This window comes from Ischnura elegans, chromosome 4 (genome assembly GCF_921293095.1).
Source record: "Ischnura elegans chromosome 4, ioIscEleg1.1, whole genome shotgun sequence".
In the NCBI taxonomy this organism is placed as follows: domain Eukaryota; kingdom Metazoa; phylum Arthropoda; class Insecta; order Odonata; family Coenagrionidae; genus Ischnura; species Ischnura elegans.
Window position 1 is genome coordinate 17,512,894 of NC_060249.1, and position 18,108 is coordinate 17,531,001.

Below are 18,108 nucleotides of genomic sequence, written 5' to 3' on the forward strand. Positions count from 1 at the left end.
ACCTCGTTTTATATGGTCTCTACTGTAATGTATGGACTTCCAAGTTATCTAAGAGTTATGAATTTATTTCCTGCCAATGTACTTCAATACTATAGGTAAATGGGACTTTGTTTACCAGTTAATCATTATAGATTAGTGAATTCATTAATATTTTTGGGCTGAGGACAAGGCTTCAATTAATTACCATGAGGAAAAAATCACTTCAACGAGGACTAAAACCATGGACCTTTGGTATTCCATCTCAATAAATGAAACCAATAAACTATCCAGCTTCATAAATTCTTGAGACTATTACACTTAAGCATTACAAAGAACTTTCAGTGTTTGATTATCCCCTCATGACTGAAAAACACAACACTAACTGCCCAAACCACCCTTTTCTCATTCAACTCTTTTTTTTTCCTCATCCAAGGCTCGCTAAGTGTATTTCGTATTATATGAGCATCATGCAGTAGATAATGTGAGCTGGACATTACATTGGCAGTTCCATTTGAACATTCGAATAAAGTGTGCCAGCTGTACGGTCAATGCAGTATATGAGGCATAAAACTAAATAACTTAGGAAAAACAATGAATTTTAAGCTATTAAACTGATAACTTGATGTTGATTCCTCAGGAGTTCATCCGGAATGAGGGTGGAGACTCCATTTTCGACAACAACGACGTACTCAAGCTGAACACAAACAAGCTCCCCAAGGCACAGGCGGTTGTAGTCCTTGATGAAGGAGGGGGACAACTGTCCTCATCATTGTCCACCTCGTCCTGGGGCCCGTGGAGGGCAGCCACCTCCCTAACCTGCGCTGGCTCACCCCTATTGCCATCTCCACTCCCAGCACAAGCAACTACCTGTGGCAGCTCGTGCCGTTTCGCCTGCATGGCACCAGGGAGTGGATTGCGCCTTGTGGAGAGGGAATGTCGCGGGAGGGGCGCAAGCTGCGATGGTCCCCACGCCAGCATACAACTTTGCATTCCAGAAAATTCAGTGAGTCCCTCTCTCTTGATTCACTCCACGACATTTTACATTTACATACAATGGCCATGATTCATTAAACAAATACCAGACCACCAGAGATGCCGACTTACAAAAAATATTGGGGGGAAATGTAATCTGAGGTTTCAGGCGAGATGGAGTGGAAACGTGACATAATGAAAAATGAAAAAGCAGGAGCAATTTCTACAATTTTAAATTTATTAATACTACCGGTTTCGCTTTTACCTGATGATGCTGTAAAGCAGAACCGGTAGTATTAACAAATTTAAAATTGTGGAAATTGCTCCTGCTTTTTTATTTTTCATATTGGGGGGGCCCAAACCGGGGATCTTGCCCTGGGAAATTTTAGAAGTAGAGAGTTTTAAGTTTTTTTAGGCATTTTAGAATAGCCATATGTTCAACATTAGAACCCTGACAACTCGAATCTCGATATCTGGACACTCTGGGGAAAATTGGCACACCTGACACATTTTTTCCTCACACCGATAACGAATTTTTGAGGGGGCTCGGGCCCCCTCAGGCCCCATGGAGTCGGCGCCACTGCAGACCACGGTACTTAATTTTTTATTTATTTATATACACCCCTGAACAGCATCATAAATGCAATGAATTGGAGATGTTTCATTCTTCACATAGATTTTGGATGTGGTATTATGATATGTAGCAGCACAAGCTCACTCTACAATGTTAATGCATTCCATAGGACCGTTCTTAATTTTATCATCAGTTTAATCAGGAATGAACCTAATGCTATAAAAATTTGCCATAATAATTAACATAATCTAAAATAAAATATGCCATAAAAATTTGTTTTATTAACTAATTAGGGGTAGGGTTTCATAATTGATGGCATGAGTGAGTGGAAATTAAATTGGCAAAAATTAAAGTTCTTTTTAACTAAGAATCTTTTTAAGTCTGCGATTAATCAGTTGAGATCTTATACCAATTAATAATATGTAATAGTAATATTCATTGTTAGTTGAACCCATCATAAATCAGTGTCCTGTATTTCGAATCCAATTCTTGAACTAAAAAAGAATTCCATTTCTGCTCTCAGCTCATCAATCTTTCTATTCAGTTATTATTGGATTGGTTATAGTGAGTTGCTCCCCAATGTTTCTACAACTCTTTCTTGGGCTGACTTTCCAACATTAGACATTTGACCGAGCAGTTCCTCTTGCTTTTTTAAAATCCATGCCTAATTTTCTCTACAGGAGTGTACGAGACTCAAGACTCCATTTGAGCATGCATCCCAGGTGTGTTCTGGATATAGAGAAAAGGTTCGCAGGCTCTCTGGACTTGGAATGCAAATTTCTCCATCCATCGGTGAGTTCAAATTTCAGCATTTAATGCTAGAGGCTTCAAGAGACTTATTTCACAAAGAAAAAGCAAATTATTTCCTAAAACACTCATATTCTTTCAAACTTTAAATGCTGATCATTGAGAAATTTCAACTATTCAGCTTCCAGGGATTTACCAAAGTTGATACCCCAAATACTAAGGGATTTAATATGGTGGCCAATACATGTTCCAATTGGAATTTCAGTAACGTCTAGCTAAAAATCTCTGGCCAATAATTCACCTGCTTGGGATTCTAAGAGCTAAGAACATGGTATAGGCTCTACATGTATAGGTAAAAGATATACACTGCTTGTAAAGATGAATAATTTTCTATTAATATGATTATACAATGATATTAGGTACTTAACCTTCAATTTAACATATTTATGTAATATGTTCACTGAGGAGCATGTCAATTGACATGGTCTCAACCTTCCACTAAAGACATAATAATCAAGCACTCACCCCCTTAAACTTTAGCAGATGTTCCGTAACCTTTAAGTAGAAAAAGCTATTGACCATCAAATCTACATTATACCCTGACTACACTACATGCCATTGTAAAACAATTCAGAAAAAAAATATTAATTTTTTGGTATACAATTATTAAATTCCACAGCCAAAGGGCTTTAAGTTGTGTTCTTCTACAATGCCACACGTGAATCAATTAAAAAAATAACTCATATTTTCAGTTTCTAATTGTATAACTTTAATTTCATAACATGAAAAGTGGATCCTGACCGACCATGCCGCGTGGCATGCCAAGATGAGAAAGTGCGACATCGTTTCTACCTGGTGAATGGTGCAGACGGCTGGTTTCCCTTTGGCACCGATTGTTCAAGAGGAGTTCCAGGAAAGAGAGCATTTTGCGTAGCTGGAAAGTGCTTGGTAAACTGTGTTCTATCATATTATGAATGAGGCTGGCACATTGCCAGAAATATGTATAAGGGGGGTGCTTTGGTGGCATGAGGGTTGCCTATACTGATACACATTTTGTAACAATTTGCTTGCATCATTAACCCTTTCGCTGCTGTTCAATCTCCGAAAACCTTCTCCTCACATGCGGCGAAAAGGTTAAAATGCATTTCGTGGGCCCATGGAGCAGATACTTCAATAATGGGCGAGGTACATCCTCCAAAGTGTCGCTAATCCGGGACCCATTCCTCAACGAGCTCACCCACGCAGGGCTGTCTCATCGACCCTACCAGCTGGGGGCCTTCCTCCCGAAAACTGACCGCTCTGACTGCAATTGGAAAATCACTCAATCCATCAATCCGATCATCAAAAAATGATTGCTTGCATTGCACTCCTGCCAATCAAGCAATCCAGTATGTCTTTGAACTGTGTTTCTGCGATGAAAAATAACGATTTTGTTAACTTTGCTAAAAACGTGGCTGCGGACCACCGGAAAATGGCCATTTTCGCAAAGTGAACAAAATCGTTATTTTTCATCACAGAAACACGGTTCAAAGACGTACTTGATTGCATGATTGGCAGGAGTGCGATGCAAGCAATCATTTTTTGATGATCGGATTGATGGATTGATTTTTAAATTGCAGTCAGAGCGGTCACTTTTCGGAAGGGAGGCCCCCCGCCAGTACGGTCGATGAGATGGTCCTGCATGGGTGAGCTCGTCGAGGAAAGGGTCCTGCATTAGGGACTCTTCGAAGTGCTTTTGCAAAAGTGCATGGCTGGGAGGAAGAAAAAGTTTCTTCACAGCAGTCTGCCATGCGGACGTACTATAGGTACGTTAACAGCAGTGAAAGGGTTAAACTAAAAATTTTATTAAATTTATTCACTTATATATTTCGCTTGCATAATGCTGAAAGTTTAATTCATACTTGGCTATTGGAAGACATTATGAAGTGCTACTATACAGAAAAATGGAGAGTCAGACTAAGAATGGAGTGCCACAAGGCTAGTGGTCTCCTCAGCAGCAGAGGCATCACTGGTAGTTACCACAAAAGAAAATTTTTTGGGGGCTGTCGCATCCGTACCTTCCCCTGGCTCTCTGCCAGGAGTGAGGGGTTATTTTCAATATCCTATCATAATACTCTAGCTTGTATTTTGAGAAGTGGTCATGATGTGTTTAGGATTTTTATGGGAGGGTTCCAAGACTGCTTATTAGCATACTACATACCTCCTAAAATATAAACAGAATATATAAAAAAAAGAATTAAAAATAAAATTTTCCCCTTATTTCCTACAATTAAACTTGCCATGATATGTATATTTATTCTGAAAATTTCTTACCTAGGGTTTTTTTTGGATAAAACCTAACATTTCATATAGGAGTGGGGGTGGTAACGCTATGGCACCTGTGCCTACAGTGACATACCACTACTGATAGATCACCAAAAGTTTCACAGCCCCTGTATTACTTCGTATTTGAGTTTTCAATGCCACTTTTGTGCCCATCAGATTTCATCCCTGGGTGCCATGCCACCCTCCGCATCCACTGAAGACTCGTCAATGGAGGATGTAGTGGAATAGTATGTGGAATGAAGTAAAACTAACAGCTACACTGCTTCCACATTTGAGATGAAGGTGGATCCAGACAAATTTTGGTGGGACATGAGACTCCTGGAGAGCCTGTAGATTATAGAATAACAATAATTAGGTACCAACTAAATGGAGAGTTTTTGGGTTCTCCAAGACACAAATTTTGCATTTTTAATGGCTTTTGTATTTTTCTATGTATTTTGGGGGAAAAGACCATCACCAGGGAGAAATCAAGTCATCTATTGCTGGTATTCCGTTTGAAAGTTCTTCCATATTAAATTGTTCACTAACCCAGCAATAGGGTAGTTTCCATCATCAAAGAAAACGAAAGGCATTGATTGTGATTCGATACCCACCATTAGTGTATTCATAATATACGAATTATTTGGTTTTAGAAATCCCAGTTTAGACGAGTGTTAATGATCAATTTTAACCTCATTTGAAAAAGACGCGATTAGCAGCCATGCAAAGCCACTCCACTTGACGTCACAGGGACCTAGTTTCTATACGAGCAGATACAAGTTTTACATGGTCTGAGATTACTAATGCATGCATGAGGCACACAGCTCAGGGAAACATCTCTTAATAATCACCTATTAACATTGCCTAAAGTCAGAAAGTTTCCTTTGTTTGATAGGGTATTAATAATCCTTATTTAAGCCAAGTAACTACCTGCTAGCAGGATACCCAGCTACCTGCTAGCAGCCTACATCATAACGGCGCTCATAGCCTCGCACCAAGGTGGCCTCACACGATAGCAGCCAGAACCAGAATGACATCACACAGGCTTTTCCCAACATTCATACTTTGCCGTTGCACTTTCGTGCACTTGAAAATTTTCACTTTTCATTTAATCACAAAAAATAGATATGTACTTGCATTTAAAAATCTAAAAGCATGAAATACCTTCTCCAGGAATAATAATCTTTCGATTCAGGCAATTAAAAAAAATAGGAAACAACCCTATTCAACCAAACGTGGATTTAGATAGATATGGGTACAGCTCACTCCACTCTAAAACAGGCATTTTTCCTGAGATATACATAGTAATTTTTATAAATGTATTAGCTTCATATTTTCATTTCAACATGAGGTTGACTACAATCTTTTCCATGCAAAGGATTTTGGAGAAGATGGTGTTCTCCTGGAGCATTCAGAGTGGCAAGCAAGTGTCCGAGGATTGTGGCATCGAAGAGTGGAGAGAAGTCTTCTGCCCAGTGACATTCACATCAACTCAAGCCTAGACCAAAAATCACTGACTGCAATCATCAAGCGACTAGACTTTCAAGGTAACTATTCAAGTTGTTGCAAACACTTGCTGAGTTGCAATCAAGATGCTGCAAAGTGTATTTTCCTCTTGTGAGCACCGGCAGGAAAGGGTTAACTATACTCATGCATTGAACTAGTCTCCACGTCTCAAGAAACTTAGGACTTAAACGAAGTATGCCCAATTTGAACAGCATAGTCAGTCAATGAATCCATGGCGGTAGCCATATTGGGGATATTTCAGGGAGGCCTGAAGTCCTGCTTAGATCCCCCTGCTATACGCCTGTTCTGAACCGTGTCTCATATTCCTGTGTGGTAAGAGCCTTGGTATTTGGCAATGAATAAGCAGATATTTTAATCCAAAGAGAAAGTTTTAACTAACTAGTGAACAAATAGTTAAAAACAAATTTAATTCATAGAAACCTCTCTTAACAGCCAAACCTAACTAATTAGTTAAAGCAAGTCACCTTTCTCCATTTTGTATTGACAAAAAACTTCACGAATGTTTTTTACCTCATTAATGTTGTTCTACTTTGAACAAAAAGGTTTTCAAAGTACTGGATAAAGATTTCCTTCCAGAGCATGATTCAGAAGTTCTTGATAAAGCGGGTGATATGGATGTGCTAGTTGGGTTACTAAAAGAAAAACTGGTGACAGCAGGTAGTCAGCGAGAGATAATTCAGCTACTAACACTAGCTCCGACTTCGTGGAGTAGGAAAAAAGTAGCCACCGAAATTAATGTTAGTGAATATACAATTCAGCATGCTAGGGAATTCTAAGAATGAAAGGCATCATAGTCATACCAGATCCAAGGAGGGGGAAAAACAGAACAAACTGCAGTGGACTTAGTTCAGTCATTCTACCAAAATTACGAGTATTCACGCCTTATGCCAGGAATGAATGATAAGGTGAGTGTGTCCAAAAATGTCCACAAGCAAAAGAGGTTACTTTTATGTAACCTAAATGTAAAGCTGTATGCAGCTTTTCAATTTGAATTCCCACAGGTAAAAATAGGGTTTTCAAAATTCTGTATGTTGCAACTTAAATGGTGCGTGTTGGCAGGCTCCTCTGTAGCCCATTCTGTGTGTGTCTGTGCTATCCATCAGAATGCATCACTTCTTCTCCATGGATGCTCTATAGAGGAGACCTACAACGACCTATTTGACTACTTGGTATGTTCCAAAGATAACAGGGATTGCATGTTACGGCACTGTTCAGAATGTATGTCTGAAAAACGACTGAAGGAGCATCTGAAAAGTAAATTTGAAGAATGGGACCCTGAAGATGAAGTGACATACAATGGGTGACAACAGATCGGACCCAATAAATTAGGTTAACAGTGACTCTGGATGAATACATCAATAGTCTGGTGAACAATCTGGAAAAACTTCTCCCACATTCCTTCATAAACAAATCCCAGGCGAGATACCTAAAAGAACTAAAAAATAACCTACAGCCAGATGAAGCCATTGTTTTGCTGGATTTCAGTGAAAACTACCATTATGTAATACAAGATGAGGTTCAGGGTCATCACTGGAATCAGGATGGTTGTTCCCTACATCCAGCGGTAATTTATACTCGTGGACAGCTGAAGAAAGATCTATGTGTGTCAAGTTTGTGTGTATTTTGTGACGATCTAGAACATGATGTAGCTTTCATATTTGAAACGCAAAAAATAGTCACTCAGTTTTTAAAGGAAAAGTTCCTTGAAGTAAAGGAAGTGCAATATTTCAGTGATGGTTGTGCTGGCCAATATAAGAACTGTAAAAACTTTATAAACCTGTGCCATCATCACCAGGACTTTGACTTGCATGCTTCTTGGTCTTTTTTTCAACTAGTCATGGGAAATCTCCATGTGATGGGATAGGTGGAACAGTTAAGTGCATTCTTACAAGAGAAAGCCTTCAGCGGGATCTGGGTAATACAATGATTTCCATTGAAAAGGTGTTTCAGTTCTGCAAGTACAAAGTGGACAAAATTTCATTTTACGTTTTAAAAAAAGAACAATTATCAATGATTCAGCAACAATTAGAAACTCACTAGTACCTTGTAAAAACAATCCCAGGTACCTACCATTCTTCTATACATTATTGCGACAAAAAAAATTAGCTTTGATACCACATACAGTTCTGTCCACAATTTCTTGATAAAGCCAAGTTGGGAAGAAATTTTGACAAAAACTTGTACTAATTCTTTTGTGGCCTGCTTGTATGACAATCACTGGTTTTTTGGGCAACTTATGTCAAAGGATGTTGATCCATTAGATATGAAAGTGAAATTCTTTATCATTTTAGTGGCCAAAAGAGAAAGAAGATATTTGCAATGTTCCTGTAAATAATGTCATTTGTTATGTGGAAACTTCTACCACAAGAGGCTCAGGACAAATATATTACTTCTCGGAGAAAGACATTGAACATGTGAACCGACGGCTCTTGGATTTAAAAGGAAAACTTGGAATTATCACTACTGGGAAAAAAATGTAACTCTAGTGTAACTGAAATATTAGCTTTCTCAGAGATAGGCCTCAGTGAAGACCTTGGATACTATCCTATTTAACTACAAACTGATGCACAGACAAAAATGACTATATATTGTGATTGTTCATTTATAAGTTGTGCAACATTATTGAAGTAAAACACATTCATGAAGTTTTTTGTCAATACAAAATGGAGAAAGTTGACTTGTATTGACATGCATCCTGTATTTTGATGTGTTTTATATAGCAACAATTAAGTTATCCCCAGCAATGATGGGTAAGAGCTATGAATTCCTTAAAATATTCTATTTCAAAAATATATTTTTCTTATCGGGAGAAAAACAACCTGCACATAAAAAAATGTTTTAATTTTTGGATGTATTATGCACTAGATATATGTTGTAAATATTTTCTTAGATATAGAAAACAGTTAACACAAGCATTTCATCACACTTGAAGGAGGACCCAACACTGACGACCAGAGTCGTGAAAAGGGATTTTTTTTTGCATAAAATTTTTTTTAACAACAAAGCAAGCAAAAAGCCATGAATTTTATTTTTACAGGTGGTGGGTCATACCTTAAGGAATATTAGAAAAAATAATTTAGCTTGATTCAGATATTGCCTCAGGTCAAAATTTGATGTTTTATAGAACCATGTTTTTGACGCAAAATATTCTAAAATCTTATGAAACATACGAGTTTAGAGAATTTCCAATATTCCTTAGGATATTTTTCAATAAGATTTTGGAATCCTCATGACCTCTATAGTAAACCTGCAAATTTTCATAAGAATCGAATGAAAACTATGGCTGAGACAAATTATTTCCCTCTGGAGGTGCAAGTGCCTCTGGAGACAGCATTCTTTGAAAAACTGCAGTTTCACCCAAACTTCAAATGGTCGTGAAAAAAAAAAATATTAGAGATAGCCAAGAAATATTTTACACTGTTTCATTCCAGCATGGAAGGATAAAAATTGGCAAGTTTCATCAAAATCCGAGTCGGTGGGTGTCATGCCTGGATGAACTGACATGGAATGACCCTAATATCATCACTACAAATGACTAATGAGCCAGTAACTGATTACGTACTTATACTTGAGATGAAGGATTTTTATCTTAGGATTAAAGAGGTTTCAGGCAATGAATGGATATTTACTACGTTATGTAATACACATTTTTCTTTTACAGGCTCAGTCAATCCTAGCAGTGCAACCCGCCCAGAAAATCATTCATCACTGGATTTAACTAATCCAGTTCATATCCATGTGTCAGATGCTCTTCATATAGGCTCCAGAAATAGTAATGCCACTAACAAAAAGGGATACAATGGGGGAAAATCATGTGGCCTCAAGCTTCGACTGAATTTCTTCATTTTCTCCATATCTCTAATATTTTTCCAAGCTCCATGGTACAACTATATTTTCATCACTTGACTCAATGTCATAGTTTATAACATTATATTCATGCTTTTGTACAAAGAATTTTTATGAATAAATTTTATAACTCTGTTTTCTAAAATACATTACCTTTTAAAAACTACCACACCACACAAACTGGTCAAACTCTGACCAAATTTTGGTCAGAATTTGACTAGTTTTGGATTAAAAAAAGAACAAAGTTGAACCCCAATTCGCAAGAGGTTTTGACTCTGTCCCACATTGAATGTCTTAATTATATGATTACCTATTGTTATGCAAAGCATGCGCCACTACCTCACCTTACATTCCAGATATGTATTCATTTCCCACCAATTAAATAAAATCATCAACAAATATGATGGTACCATTTCCTACTGAATGTCAAATGATGTCCAACCATAACCAACAAAAAGGAAGCTCATAGAATGAACCAATGTGCCCAATGAGAATTTCTCTCTACACTACAAATGGAGCATTTTTAAGGGAGTGAGGCATGACCATTGACAGCAGTACAGAAGTCACAAGCATTAAAAACATGATACTACCAAAGAATGCTGAAGAAGAAATGGACCAACTGAGTAAGTGATGAGAAAGTACAAAGAGTCAGAGACAAGATATATGTTCTAAAATCCCTATGAAGAAAACAGGATGACTTAATCCATCACATCGAGAGACATGATGAACTAATGAAGATGATCGTCAGAGGACAAGTGGAGGGGAAGAAGAGCAAAGGAAAGCCCCAATTGAGTTACACACGACTAGTTATTGTGATAAGGATGTAAAAGAGAAGAAATGCATAAATATGATAAGGTTAGCCGATAGCAGAGAGAGGATTTGGGAGCTGCATCAAACCAATTTTTGGATTGCTGACTAATGATGATGATCAATAGCACTGCTCCCTAACTTCGTCCAGCACTGGTAAAATAAACAAAGATGGCAGTAGCACAAGCCAACTCTAATATTATGTCTATGCTAAATAGTACAATAATACAATATGCATCAGCACTGGAATTAAAAGTATACATCACTACAGGGATGACACTAATAATTTTTGTAGGTATTCCCAAAACATAAAAGGTGCTCATTGATTACGTATTGCATTGTTCACCAGAACTAAACTGTCAACAGTTATCACACACTCCGGAAAAACTCTTAATCTTTTTTATGATATCTTTCCTACAGCAGCTTTTGATTGAATAATTTCCATGGATATTACAGCATTGCATCGTTATATAAGACCCAATCACACCATCCAGTTATTTCATGTTTCTCAAACGTAAATTACATCATAATGTTACCTTAATATTAAGCAATAAATCAACCATGTAAATATTTTAATACCCCATCATTCGACTAACTACCTATACTTATTTGGCCCTCTAATATAAGAAATTAGATTAAATTCATGCGTGCGACCTTTACAGCTTCCAAGGAACCTTTTTTGGGCCAGCATCGTATAAAAACCGTGTAACGTTATGTTTGTTTGATGTGGACTGGTTGGAGCCGTTTGAACTGCCGCCAAACCAGAGCGCGTTGCCATGACAACAGTTGGCGACTTCAATAGACACATATCATGTCGATCCCCTGTTCACGCTCGAAGTTTTTTCGGACGTCTCCAGAAAAAAAGACAGAGTCAAGTTGACGTTAACCGCGGATTAAGAGTTTAAGGATCTAATAACACCGTTATTAGCAACCACAAAATAACAGCGATTGGGATGGCTATCTCTAAAATCGATCAGCAAGGTAAGATACTTAACTATTCAACGGCAATAAATCCACAGTCGTGCCAAGAGTTATCAGCGATGTTCCTAGTGAGTCTTTCCGTCGATAACTATTGGTTTAAAGGGTTCGCGGCCCACTTATCTTAATAAAAATGAAGTATAAACTTCTTCTCCGTAATTTCGTTTGTCATTTGTTTAGCGGCGTTACGAATTATTTCAATGGATATAAATTACATTTAAGATTTTTTAAATCGCATCAAAAGAGATTGAAATGTTTGTACCCGTACTTTTAAGCATGCACGCATTCGTCACCTCTGGGAGGGTTCTGCTGAGGACCTTTGAATGTTTGCATAAATGTAGACATGAAGATCAAAACAAATTTTCTGCCCAGACAATGTGCATTCAGTCTTCAATATGTATTCATAAAATGGTCCGTGTGCGCAACCATCTTTTCCATCAAACTCAAATCTAATATGACAAAGCGATGAAATCTGTAGTCTTTCAGTGTAGACCCGCCCTTACCCATACATTTGTCGGTACTCTGTACTACAGTGGAGAGGGTTGCTACGAGGCTCAGCATCCTCTAGCCCCTTATCTTCAAAATTAGTCTTTATTTTTCCAGGTGAGTTATAAGTGGCTTAAACTGCTAACAGTACCATTACAAATATTAAAGGCAATAAGTTTGTGCAATGATGACATCATTCACAAAATTAGAGATTGATAATTTCATTAATTTTACTGAATGAAAAATTACCGAGGCTGGCAAAGAAAACAAGAAGAAAATATTCCATATTATCATGTGAAAGGGATCAACGTATACTCATTCTCAATGTATGCCTTCAGTGCTCAAAATATGGTATCAGTAGCTGTTCTCATGATATTCCTTAGAAAAGTGTTCATTTCCTCGTAAATCGTAATGATGATATGACTTCAGTATACCATCAGGCTTCGGTCAGAGACATGCTTGCACATGGGGTGCAACTCAATCCACAACATTTTTTCAAAATAAATAATTAAGTGATGGTTGATTAGTTAGTAGCAATTCGTGGAAACTCAGAATGGTGGAACTAATTGCTAAGATACATTTGGAAACACCTAGGAAATGAGGGATACAGCCTCACCTAGGATGTTGTGTAAGACCAGTTTCCTCCAAACCGGTTTCTAATCAGAATATTTTGATTCATAGTGATCAAAATTGAAATAACTTCTCATTTTCTGCATGAAAAAATAATCAAAAACCCTGCACTTAAGAAAAAATCCATATTTTTATGGACTCCTTTGATGAAAATAGTTTGAAGCCAGTGAGACAAACTGTTAATTTTTGCAATACAAATGAGAGTAAGGACAAATGATGGAGGTTCAATAAGGGGGTATTTTGGAGGTTAACTCCCCTCTCCACCCACTACAGGAGCTAAAAAAAATCTGTAGAGAACACGTTAGGGGAATTGAACACACAGGTTTATTTATATCAATAATTTTTTTTAAACAATTGTCACCTCAAATCCTACACTCAGTGGTAATGCCACTTTTTTCTTTATATAGTAATTTCATGTCTTCATCTGAAAATGAATGATCATCCATTAAACCCAAAAATTTTCAGCAGTGCTAAATTTAATTTCTTGCATAAGTTTAATGGAGTTTTGAAAGTTATGTGATTTACAAAAAAATGTATTTAGCATTAAATCTTCAGAAAACCATTCAGAGTAACAATTGAAAAAATTGAATGCACACAAGAAAGACTCAACAAAAATAAGTTGATACAAATTGAAACATTATACAGGAAGCCATATACTTTCCGAAGAGTTAAAATGCTCTCAGTGTATATAAGTTATTTTGACTTTGATGCAGTTATTTAATATTCTGGACAGCCTTGGTAGGATATTCACTACAGTCAAGCTATTCACAATGGACACCTCTAAAAGGCATAATGTTTCTATATCATGGTAATTGAATGAGGAAGATGAAAGTCTCACAAAACTGATACCATGTCTCTTTTTGTTTACAGGTTTTGTGTGACGTAATATTCAAGATGGATGAAATGGGACTATTTCCCCATTTAATTAAGAACAGGAATGTTATTAATGGAGAATATTGACTGATCACAAAACATGGAAAAGTCCAAAGCTACCCCAGTAAAGCCTGCAAGTTTTATGCTATTCTTATCATGCTTGGATCTCTAATAGCTCATACGTGAAATATTTAACATGGGTATAATCCCAAGTCCCAGACATAATAACTAGTCCCTAACAGGCCATTAAAAATAATGTGGAACAATATGACATCAAATACTAACAGTAAAAACACTCCATTGGTGATAAATGGTACTAATCATAAGCAAAATAACAGTGAGTTAATACTCAATTACTATTTTAAGGAGTGGAAAAACTTCACAAGATATAAGCCCGCTGCAGAACTACCACACCAAAAAGGAGAAACAGGCACAAGGGCCAAACTGAACAATGACACGGTTTCTCCATGGAATTTCATCGACCTAAATAAAATCTTGTTGCAGCATGAGATAGACGTACTCAAGAAGTATTGGTTTGCTTGGAAACAATCAGTAAATAAGAATGATAGAGGCTTTGTCAAAAGAAAAATTAAAGGTAAAAGGTGTCATAAAAATCAGCTGGAAACCCAGTACTTCATGCCAGAATACAATACTACCTCAGATAGTTCGCTTGCTAATGATCCCTATGGTTCAGCAAAGAAGCATTTCATTCCATGGAAGGAATTTGAAAGGAGTGACTTAGAAATGAAATCTATAATCAGGCCAAAAACCAAAGGTGCTTGGGCAAATTCAGAGGGGAAACCTGTCACTTCTGAAACAACGGGCTTATTGCATTCCAGATCAGCCAGTCATCATAATGAAGGGAATGAAGTCTCTCATAAGTATATGAATGTGTGGAAAGCAGAGAAAAATGATGTCAAAATGGCCACCTGTCAGGATGACCCCACTTACAAGATTGAACAATTTTTAAATGCTATTAAAGCCGCTAAAATGAAAACAGGAAAGAAAACCAAGTCTAAGAGCTCTATTGTGCAACTCTCCCGTCCAAAAAGAGGGAAGTCACTAAGGACTGAAACTTCCATCTTGAATGAGCTTACAAAAGTTGGTGATGAATTTAGGTCATTGCCAGGGGACTCTTATACAGCTCAAAACACTGCGTCCAATACACAAGCAGACTCCTTGGATAGTGAAAGAAATAAATCTATGGCTTTCATCAAGGAAGAAGTTGATGCTTCTCTTGCAGAAGCCCACACACTCCTTGAAAACACAATTGCTGCTTCATACAAAGGCAATTGCACACGGAGGAAATTTTTCAAGCATCCAAAGAAAAAGGGAAGTCCCATACCGGCAGAATTGCCAGCAGACAGCTTAGTGGAGAGGATGAAGATGAGGGAGTTGGACAGGGCTGAACGGTGGCAGAGGAGCCGAGAGAGGAAAGAGAAATTGGAGAGTGAGAAGGCAATGAGAATGATTGAAGAAGAGCGAGAGAAAGAGAGAGAAGAGGAGATGACCAAAAAGCTGAAACTCCTTAAGCTGAGGGAGAAGAAAATAGAAACTTTGCTTCGGGAGAAACGTCTAGAAGAAGTCCGAGAAAGATATCACATGCTGAACATGAAAGCCCTGAAACATTATGACAAAACGTTATTGCACAAGGGAATGCAGGCATTTACTAATGAACTAAAATTGTTAGCTACTCTTGAAGGTCGCGCTCTCTCACATTACGAAAAAAAATTGAGTCAAAGGATATTCAGTCACTGGAATAACTTTGTGCACCTTAGCATGAACATGCATATCTCTGCTGCAGAGTTTCAGAAAAAGCATATTCTGAGAAAATACTTCAAAATCTGGAGTAAGGTAAGCTATGGTCCTTTTCAAATATCTTTGCGACAAGCCCAGTCACGCTAAGTTGGAATGCTTTGAGAACTGTCGCAGCAGGAGGTGGGATGTCAGACACTGGGGCTGCAGGATGGGGAGAGAGAGGTGGGCGTTGCCATGTTTTCTCAAAAGACTTAGTGAATGGAAACAAAACACTGTCTCAAAAACCCTCTTCCCACTTGGCAACACAGCTAACAAAGTGTACACCACAGAGGTCTGAAAGCAAATGAATTTCTTGGAAGCTAGGTTCTGCATATTGAATAAGTTGGTTTTGGTTGGTTTTCAATAAGTCACACACCCAAAAAAAACTTGGACCTGCTTCTCAGTCGCAGAGATATTTGAAATGAACTCAAATAAAAAACATTTTTTTTTTTAATTTAAGGCCAAAAAGCTGTAGGAATGGAGACGCATAATCTTAGAATATTTCTTTCTTTCAGTTACAGCGAGAATATGTATTGAACAAGCAAGCTGCCATTGATTTCTGTGACATGCTAACGCAAGAGAGAGCATTTCTACGCTGGAATCGATACACATGTGATGTACTGATTGAACAAAATTCCAATAATGAAATAGCAGATCAATACTACAACAGGTAAAGAGAAAATCATTAAAAACTACATATTCATAACATAGGGTCTTATTTGAAGGACACATTGAAAAGACAATTCAAAGCTCTATTTATTCACTTTTAAAAAGTTTGAAGGCTGCATCTCTATTACAAAATGGTTTATGGTAATTCATCCTGAGATGGACCCACTCCATTCCAAAAATTTCCCAATTTCAGTGTGCAATGACTTCCTTGTTAACTGTAGAAAAACAGCTAATTGTCAGTTTTTCATTCATAATGATGGTCGATAAATATTCTAAGTTGAAAGATAAAGAGGGTCCCATAGTGAATGCTACTTTTTTTCATTGAGTTGATGTGGAATGACCAATGTGACATTTACATGTGCTACAATACTTTCATCCTGAAATTTTCAGATGCTTACTGAAGAAGAGCATTCATTGTTGGAAAAGGCTACCAGCTGCGATGGAATCTGAAAGAGCCAGGGAAAGGATTAAGAATAGTTTCACAATGAAAGTTTTGGAGATCTTCCCTGATTATTGTCCACAACCAGACAACGAGGCATGAATGTCTCAAAGAGAATGTAAATAATGAAAGTGACTACTTTCACAGTAATTTCCTTGCTCAGAGAAATGCACAAAATATTTCATCAATTAAAATATATTTTGTTAATATTATTCAAAGACTCATGTAGTTCACTTCCATTTTTCTCAATACCTTTTTAATGTACTTACTTCATTCCATGATTTTGAAATGAGAGAAAATGAAAGGGAAGGCAAGGATTTATAACCCAGGAAGCCCAGAGCCTGCAGGTACTTATGCAAAGACAAATAAGTATGTCAATATACAGCAATAAAAGGAAAACCATATATAAAATGACATATAAAAATTCTATTATAAAAAGGATATTATCCCCTCAACGCCATCATGCATACCCAGTACACTTCCTAAACTTCAGCATCTAATATTTTTTCTCCGTTAGATGTTGTATTTAAAAAAAAACTAATTGCTCTACTTTTTGAAGAAATGTTTTCTCTTTCCAATAAAAAATTCATAGCAACTATATGCCATCAGATTTCTTTTAAATGTTTCGATGAAATTCCGTTTTAAACCAGTGAGTTGACGAATTCGGTCTAAAAAATCAAAGCCTTCCTTCAACTGTACTATCTTCAAAACTGCTGTCTATTCTGCTTGTGAGACATCAAGAATGGGTCAGCTACTTTAGCTTGAGACTCGATATCTTCCTTATAAGCTCACTGCATTCTCTCCATTTTCTCCTTGTTTGTCATCACCTTGCTCCCAAAGTGCGTTTGGTCCTCATCATTAGTTCTAAGCGTCCAAAGCAAAGGGGCCATGTGCTTCGCTCTGCATTTATTTTTTTTCTTTTATGGGCAGTAATCAACAAAGATAAGATTCCTTCTAAACAGTAAGAATATACCAGGACCCATTCAAGATATTTTCTCGTCTCTTGAATGGAGTTTCAAAACCATGCGCTTCATTCTACTAGAGCCATTCATGCTGAGTGGTGTTTTTTCAGGCAGTGTGTTGAAATTCTCATCAGGTGTACTTCCTGTGTGTGGTTATTTTTATTTATAATTGGGGACTCTAAGAAATGGGAATAGTATTGAAAGGCAAAAAAGAGACTTGAGAGTCTGTTTGTGTGTTAGGTGATAATAAATTCATTGGTGGGGTGAATTTCAAGGACCAGTTATTGCATTCTCACCTAATGGAAAGAAAACGCCATAACAATTGGTGTATGAAGTTATTTAGGAGACTATTGAATGCTGAAGTCCTAAATTCATTTATTGTCCACAGGAAAAACAGGTATAAAAAATTGACTCCCTTATCATTTTGCATGCAATTGGTTGAGGTAGTACTTTTGAAATATCCAACTCCATATGAACTGTTTGGACATGGCCTTCACTCCTTAGACAATTTAGACTCA

At 37.3% G+C, this 18,108-nt stretch overlaps 2 protein-coding genes across 3 annotated transcripts in view; both read left to right on the forward strand.

Annotated features, from left to right (window-relative positions):
- Positions 1 to 10,048, forward strand: part of LOC124157098 (A disintegrin and metalloproteinase with thrombospondin motifs adt-2-like) — a 68,517-nt gene extending 58,469 nt beyond the window's left edge. Inside the window, exons 14-18 of the mRNA XM_046531589.1 lie at positions 617 to 982; positions 2,206 to 2,317; positions 3,063 to 3,220; positions 5,955 to 6,123; positions 9,765 to 10,048. Of these exons, the coding sequence (XP_046387545.1) occupies positions 617 to 982; positions 2,206 to 2,317; positions 3,063 to 3,220; positions 5,955 to 6,123; positions 9,765 to 10,009 (1,050 nt within the window). The 3' untranslated portion in view covers positions 10,010 to 10,048. The remainder of the gene's footprint in view (positions 1 to 616; positions 983 to 2,205; positions 2,318 to 3,062; positions 3,221 to 5,954; positions 6,124 to 9,764) is intronic.
- A 1,499-nt stretch (positions 10,049 to 11,547) lies between these two features.
- LOC124157100 lies at positions 11,548 to 17,010 on the forward strand. 2 transcript variants are annotated; one of them, XM_046531591.1, is made up of 5 exons: positions 11,548 to 11,737; positions 13,721 to 13,847; positions 14,090 to 15,577; positions 16,036 to 16,190; positions 16,580 to 17,010. In XM_046531591.1, the coding sequence occupies exons 2-5, from the start codon at positions 13,824 to 13,826 to the stop codon at positions 16,728 to 16,730; spliced, it is 1,818 nt and encodes a 605-aa protein (XP_046387547.1). In that variant the 5' UTR covers positions 11,548 to 11,737; positions 13,721 to 13,823; the 3' UTR covers positions 16,731 to 17,010. The 2 variants fall into 2 exon arrangements, with proteins under 2 accessions (XP_046387547.1, XP_046387546.1); XM_046531590.1 differs by having other exon boundaries at positions 13,721 to 15,577.
- The last annotated feature ends 1,098 nt before the right edge of the window (positions 17,011 to 18,108 follow it).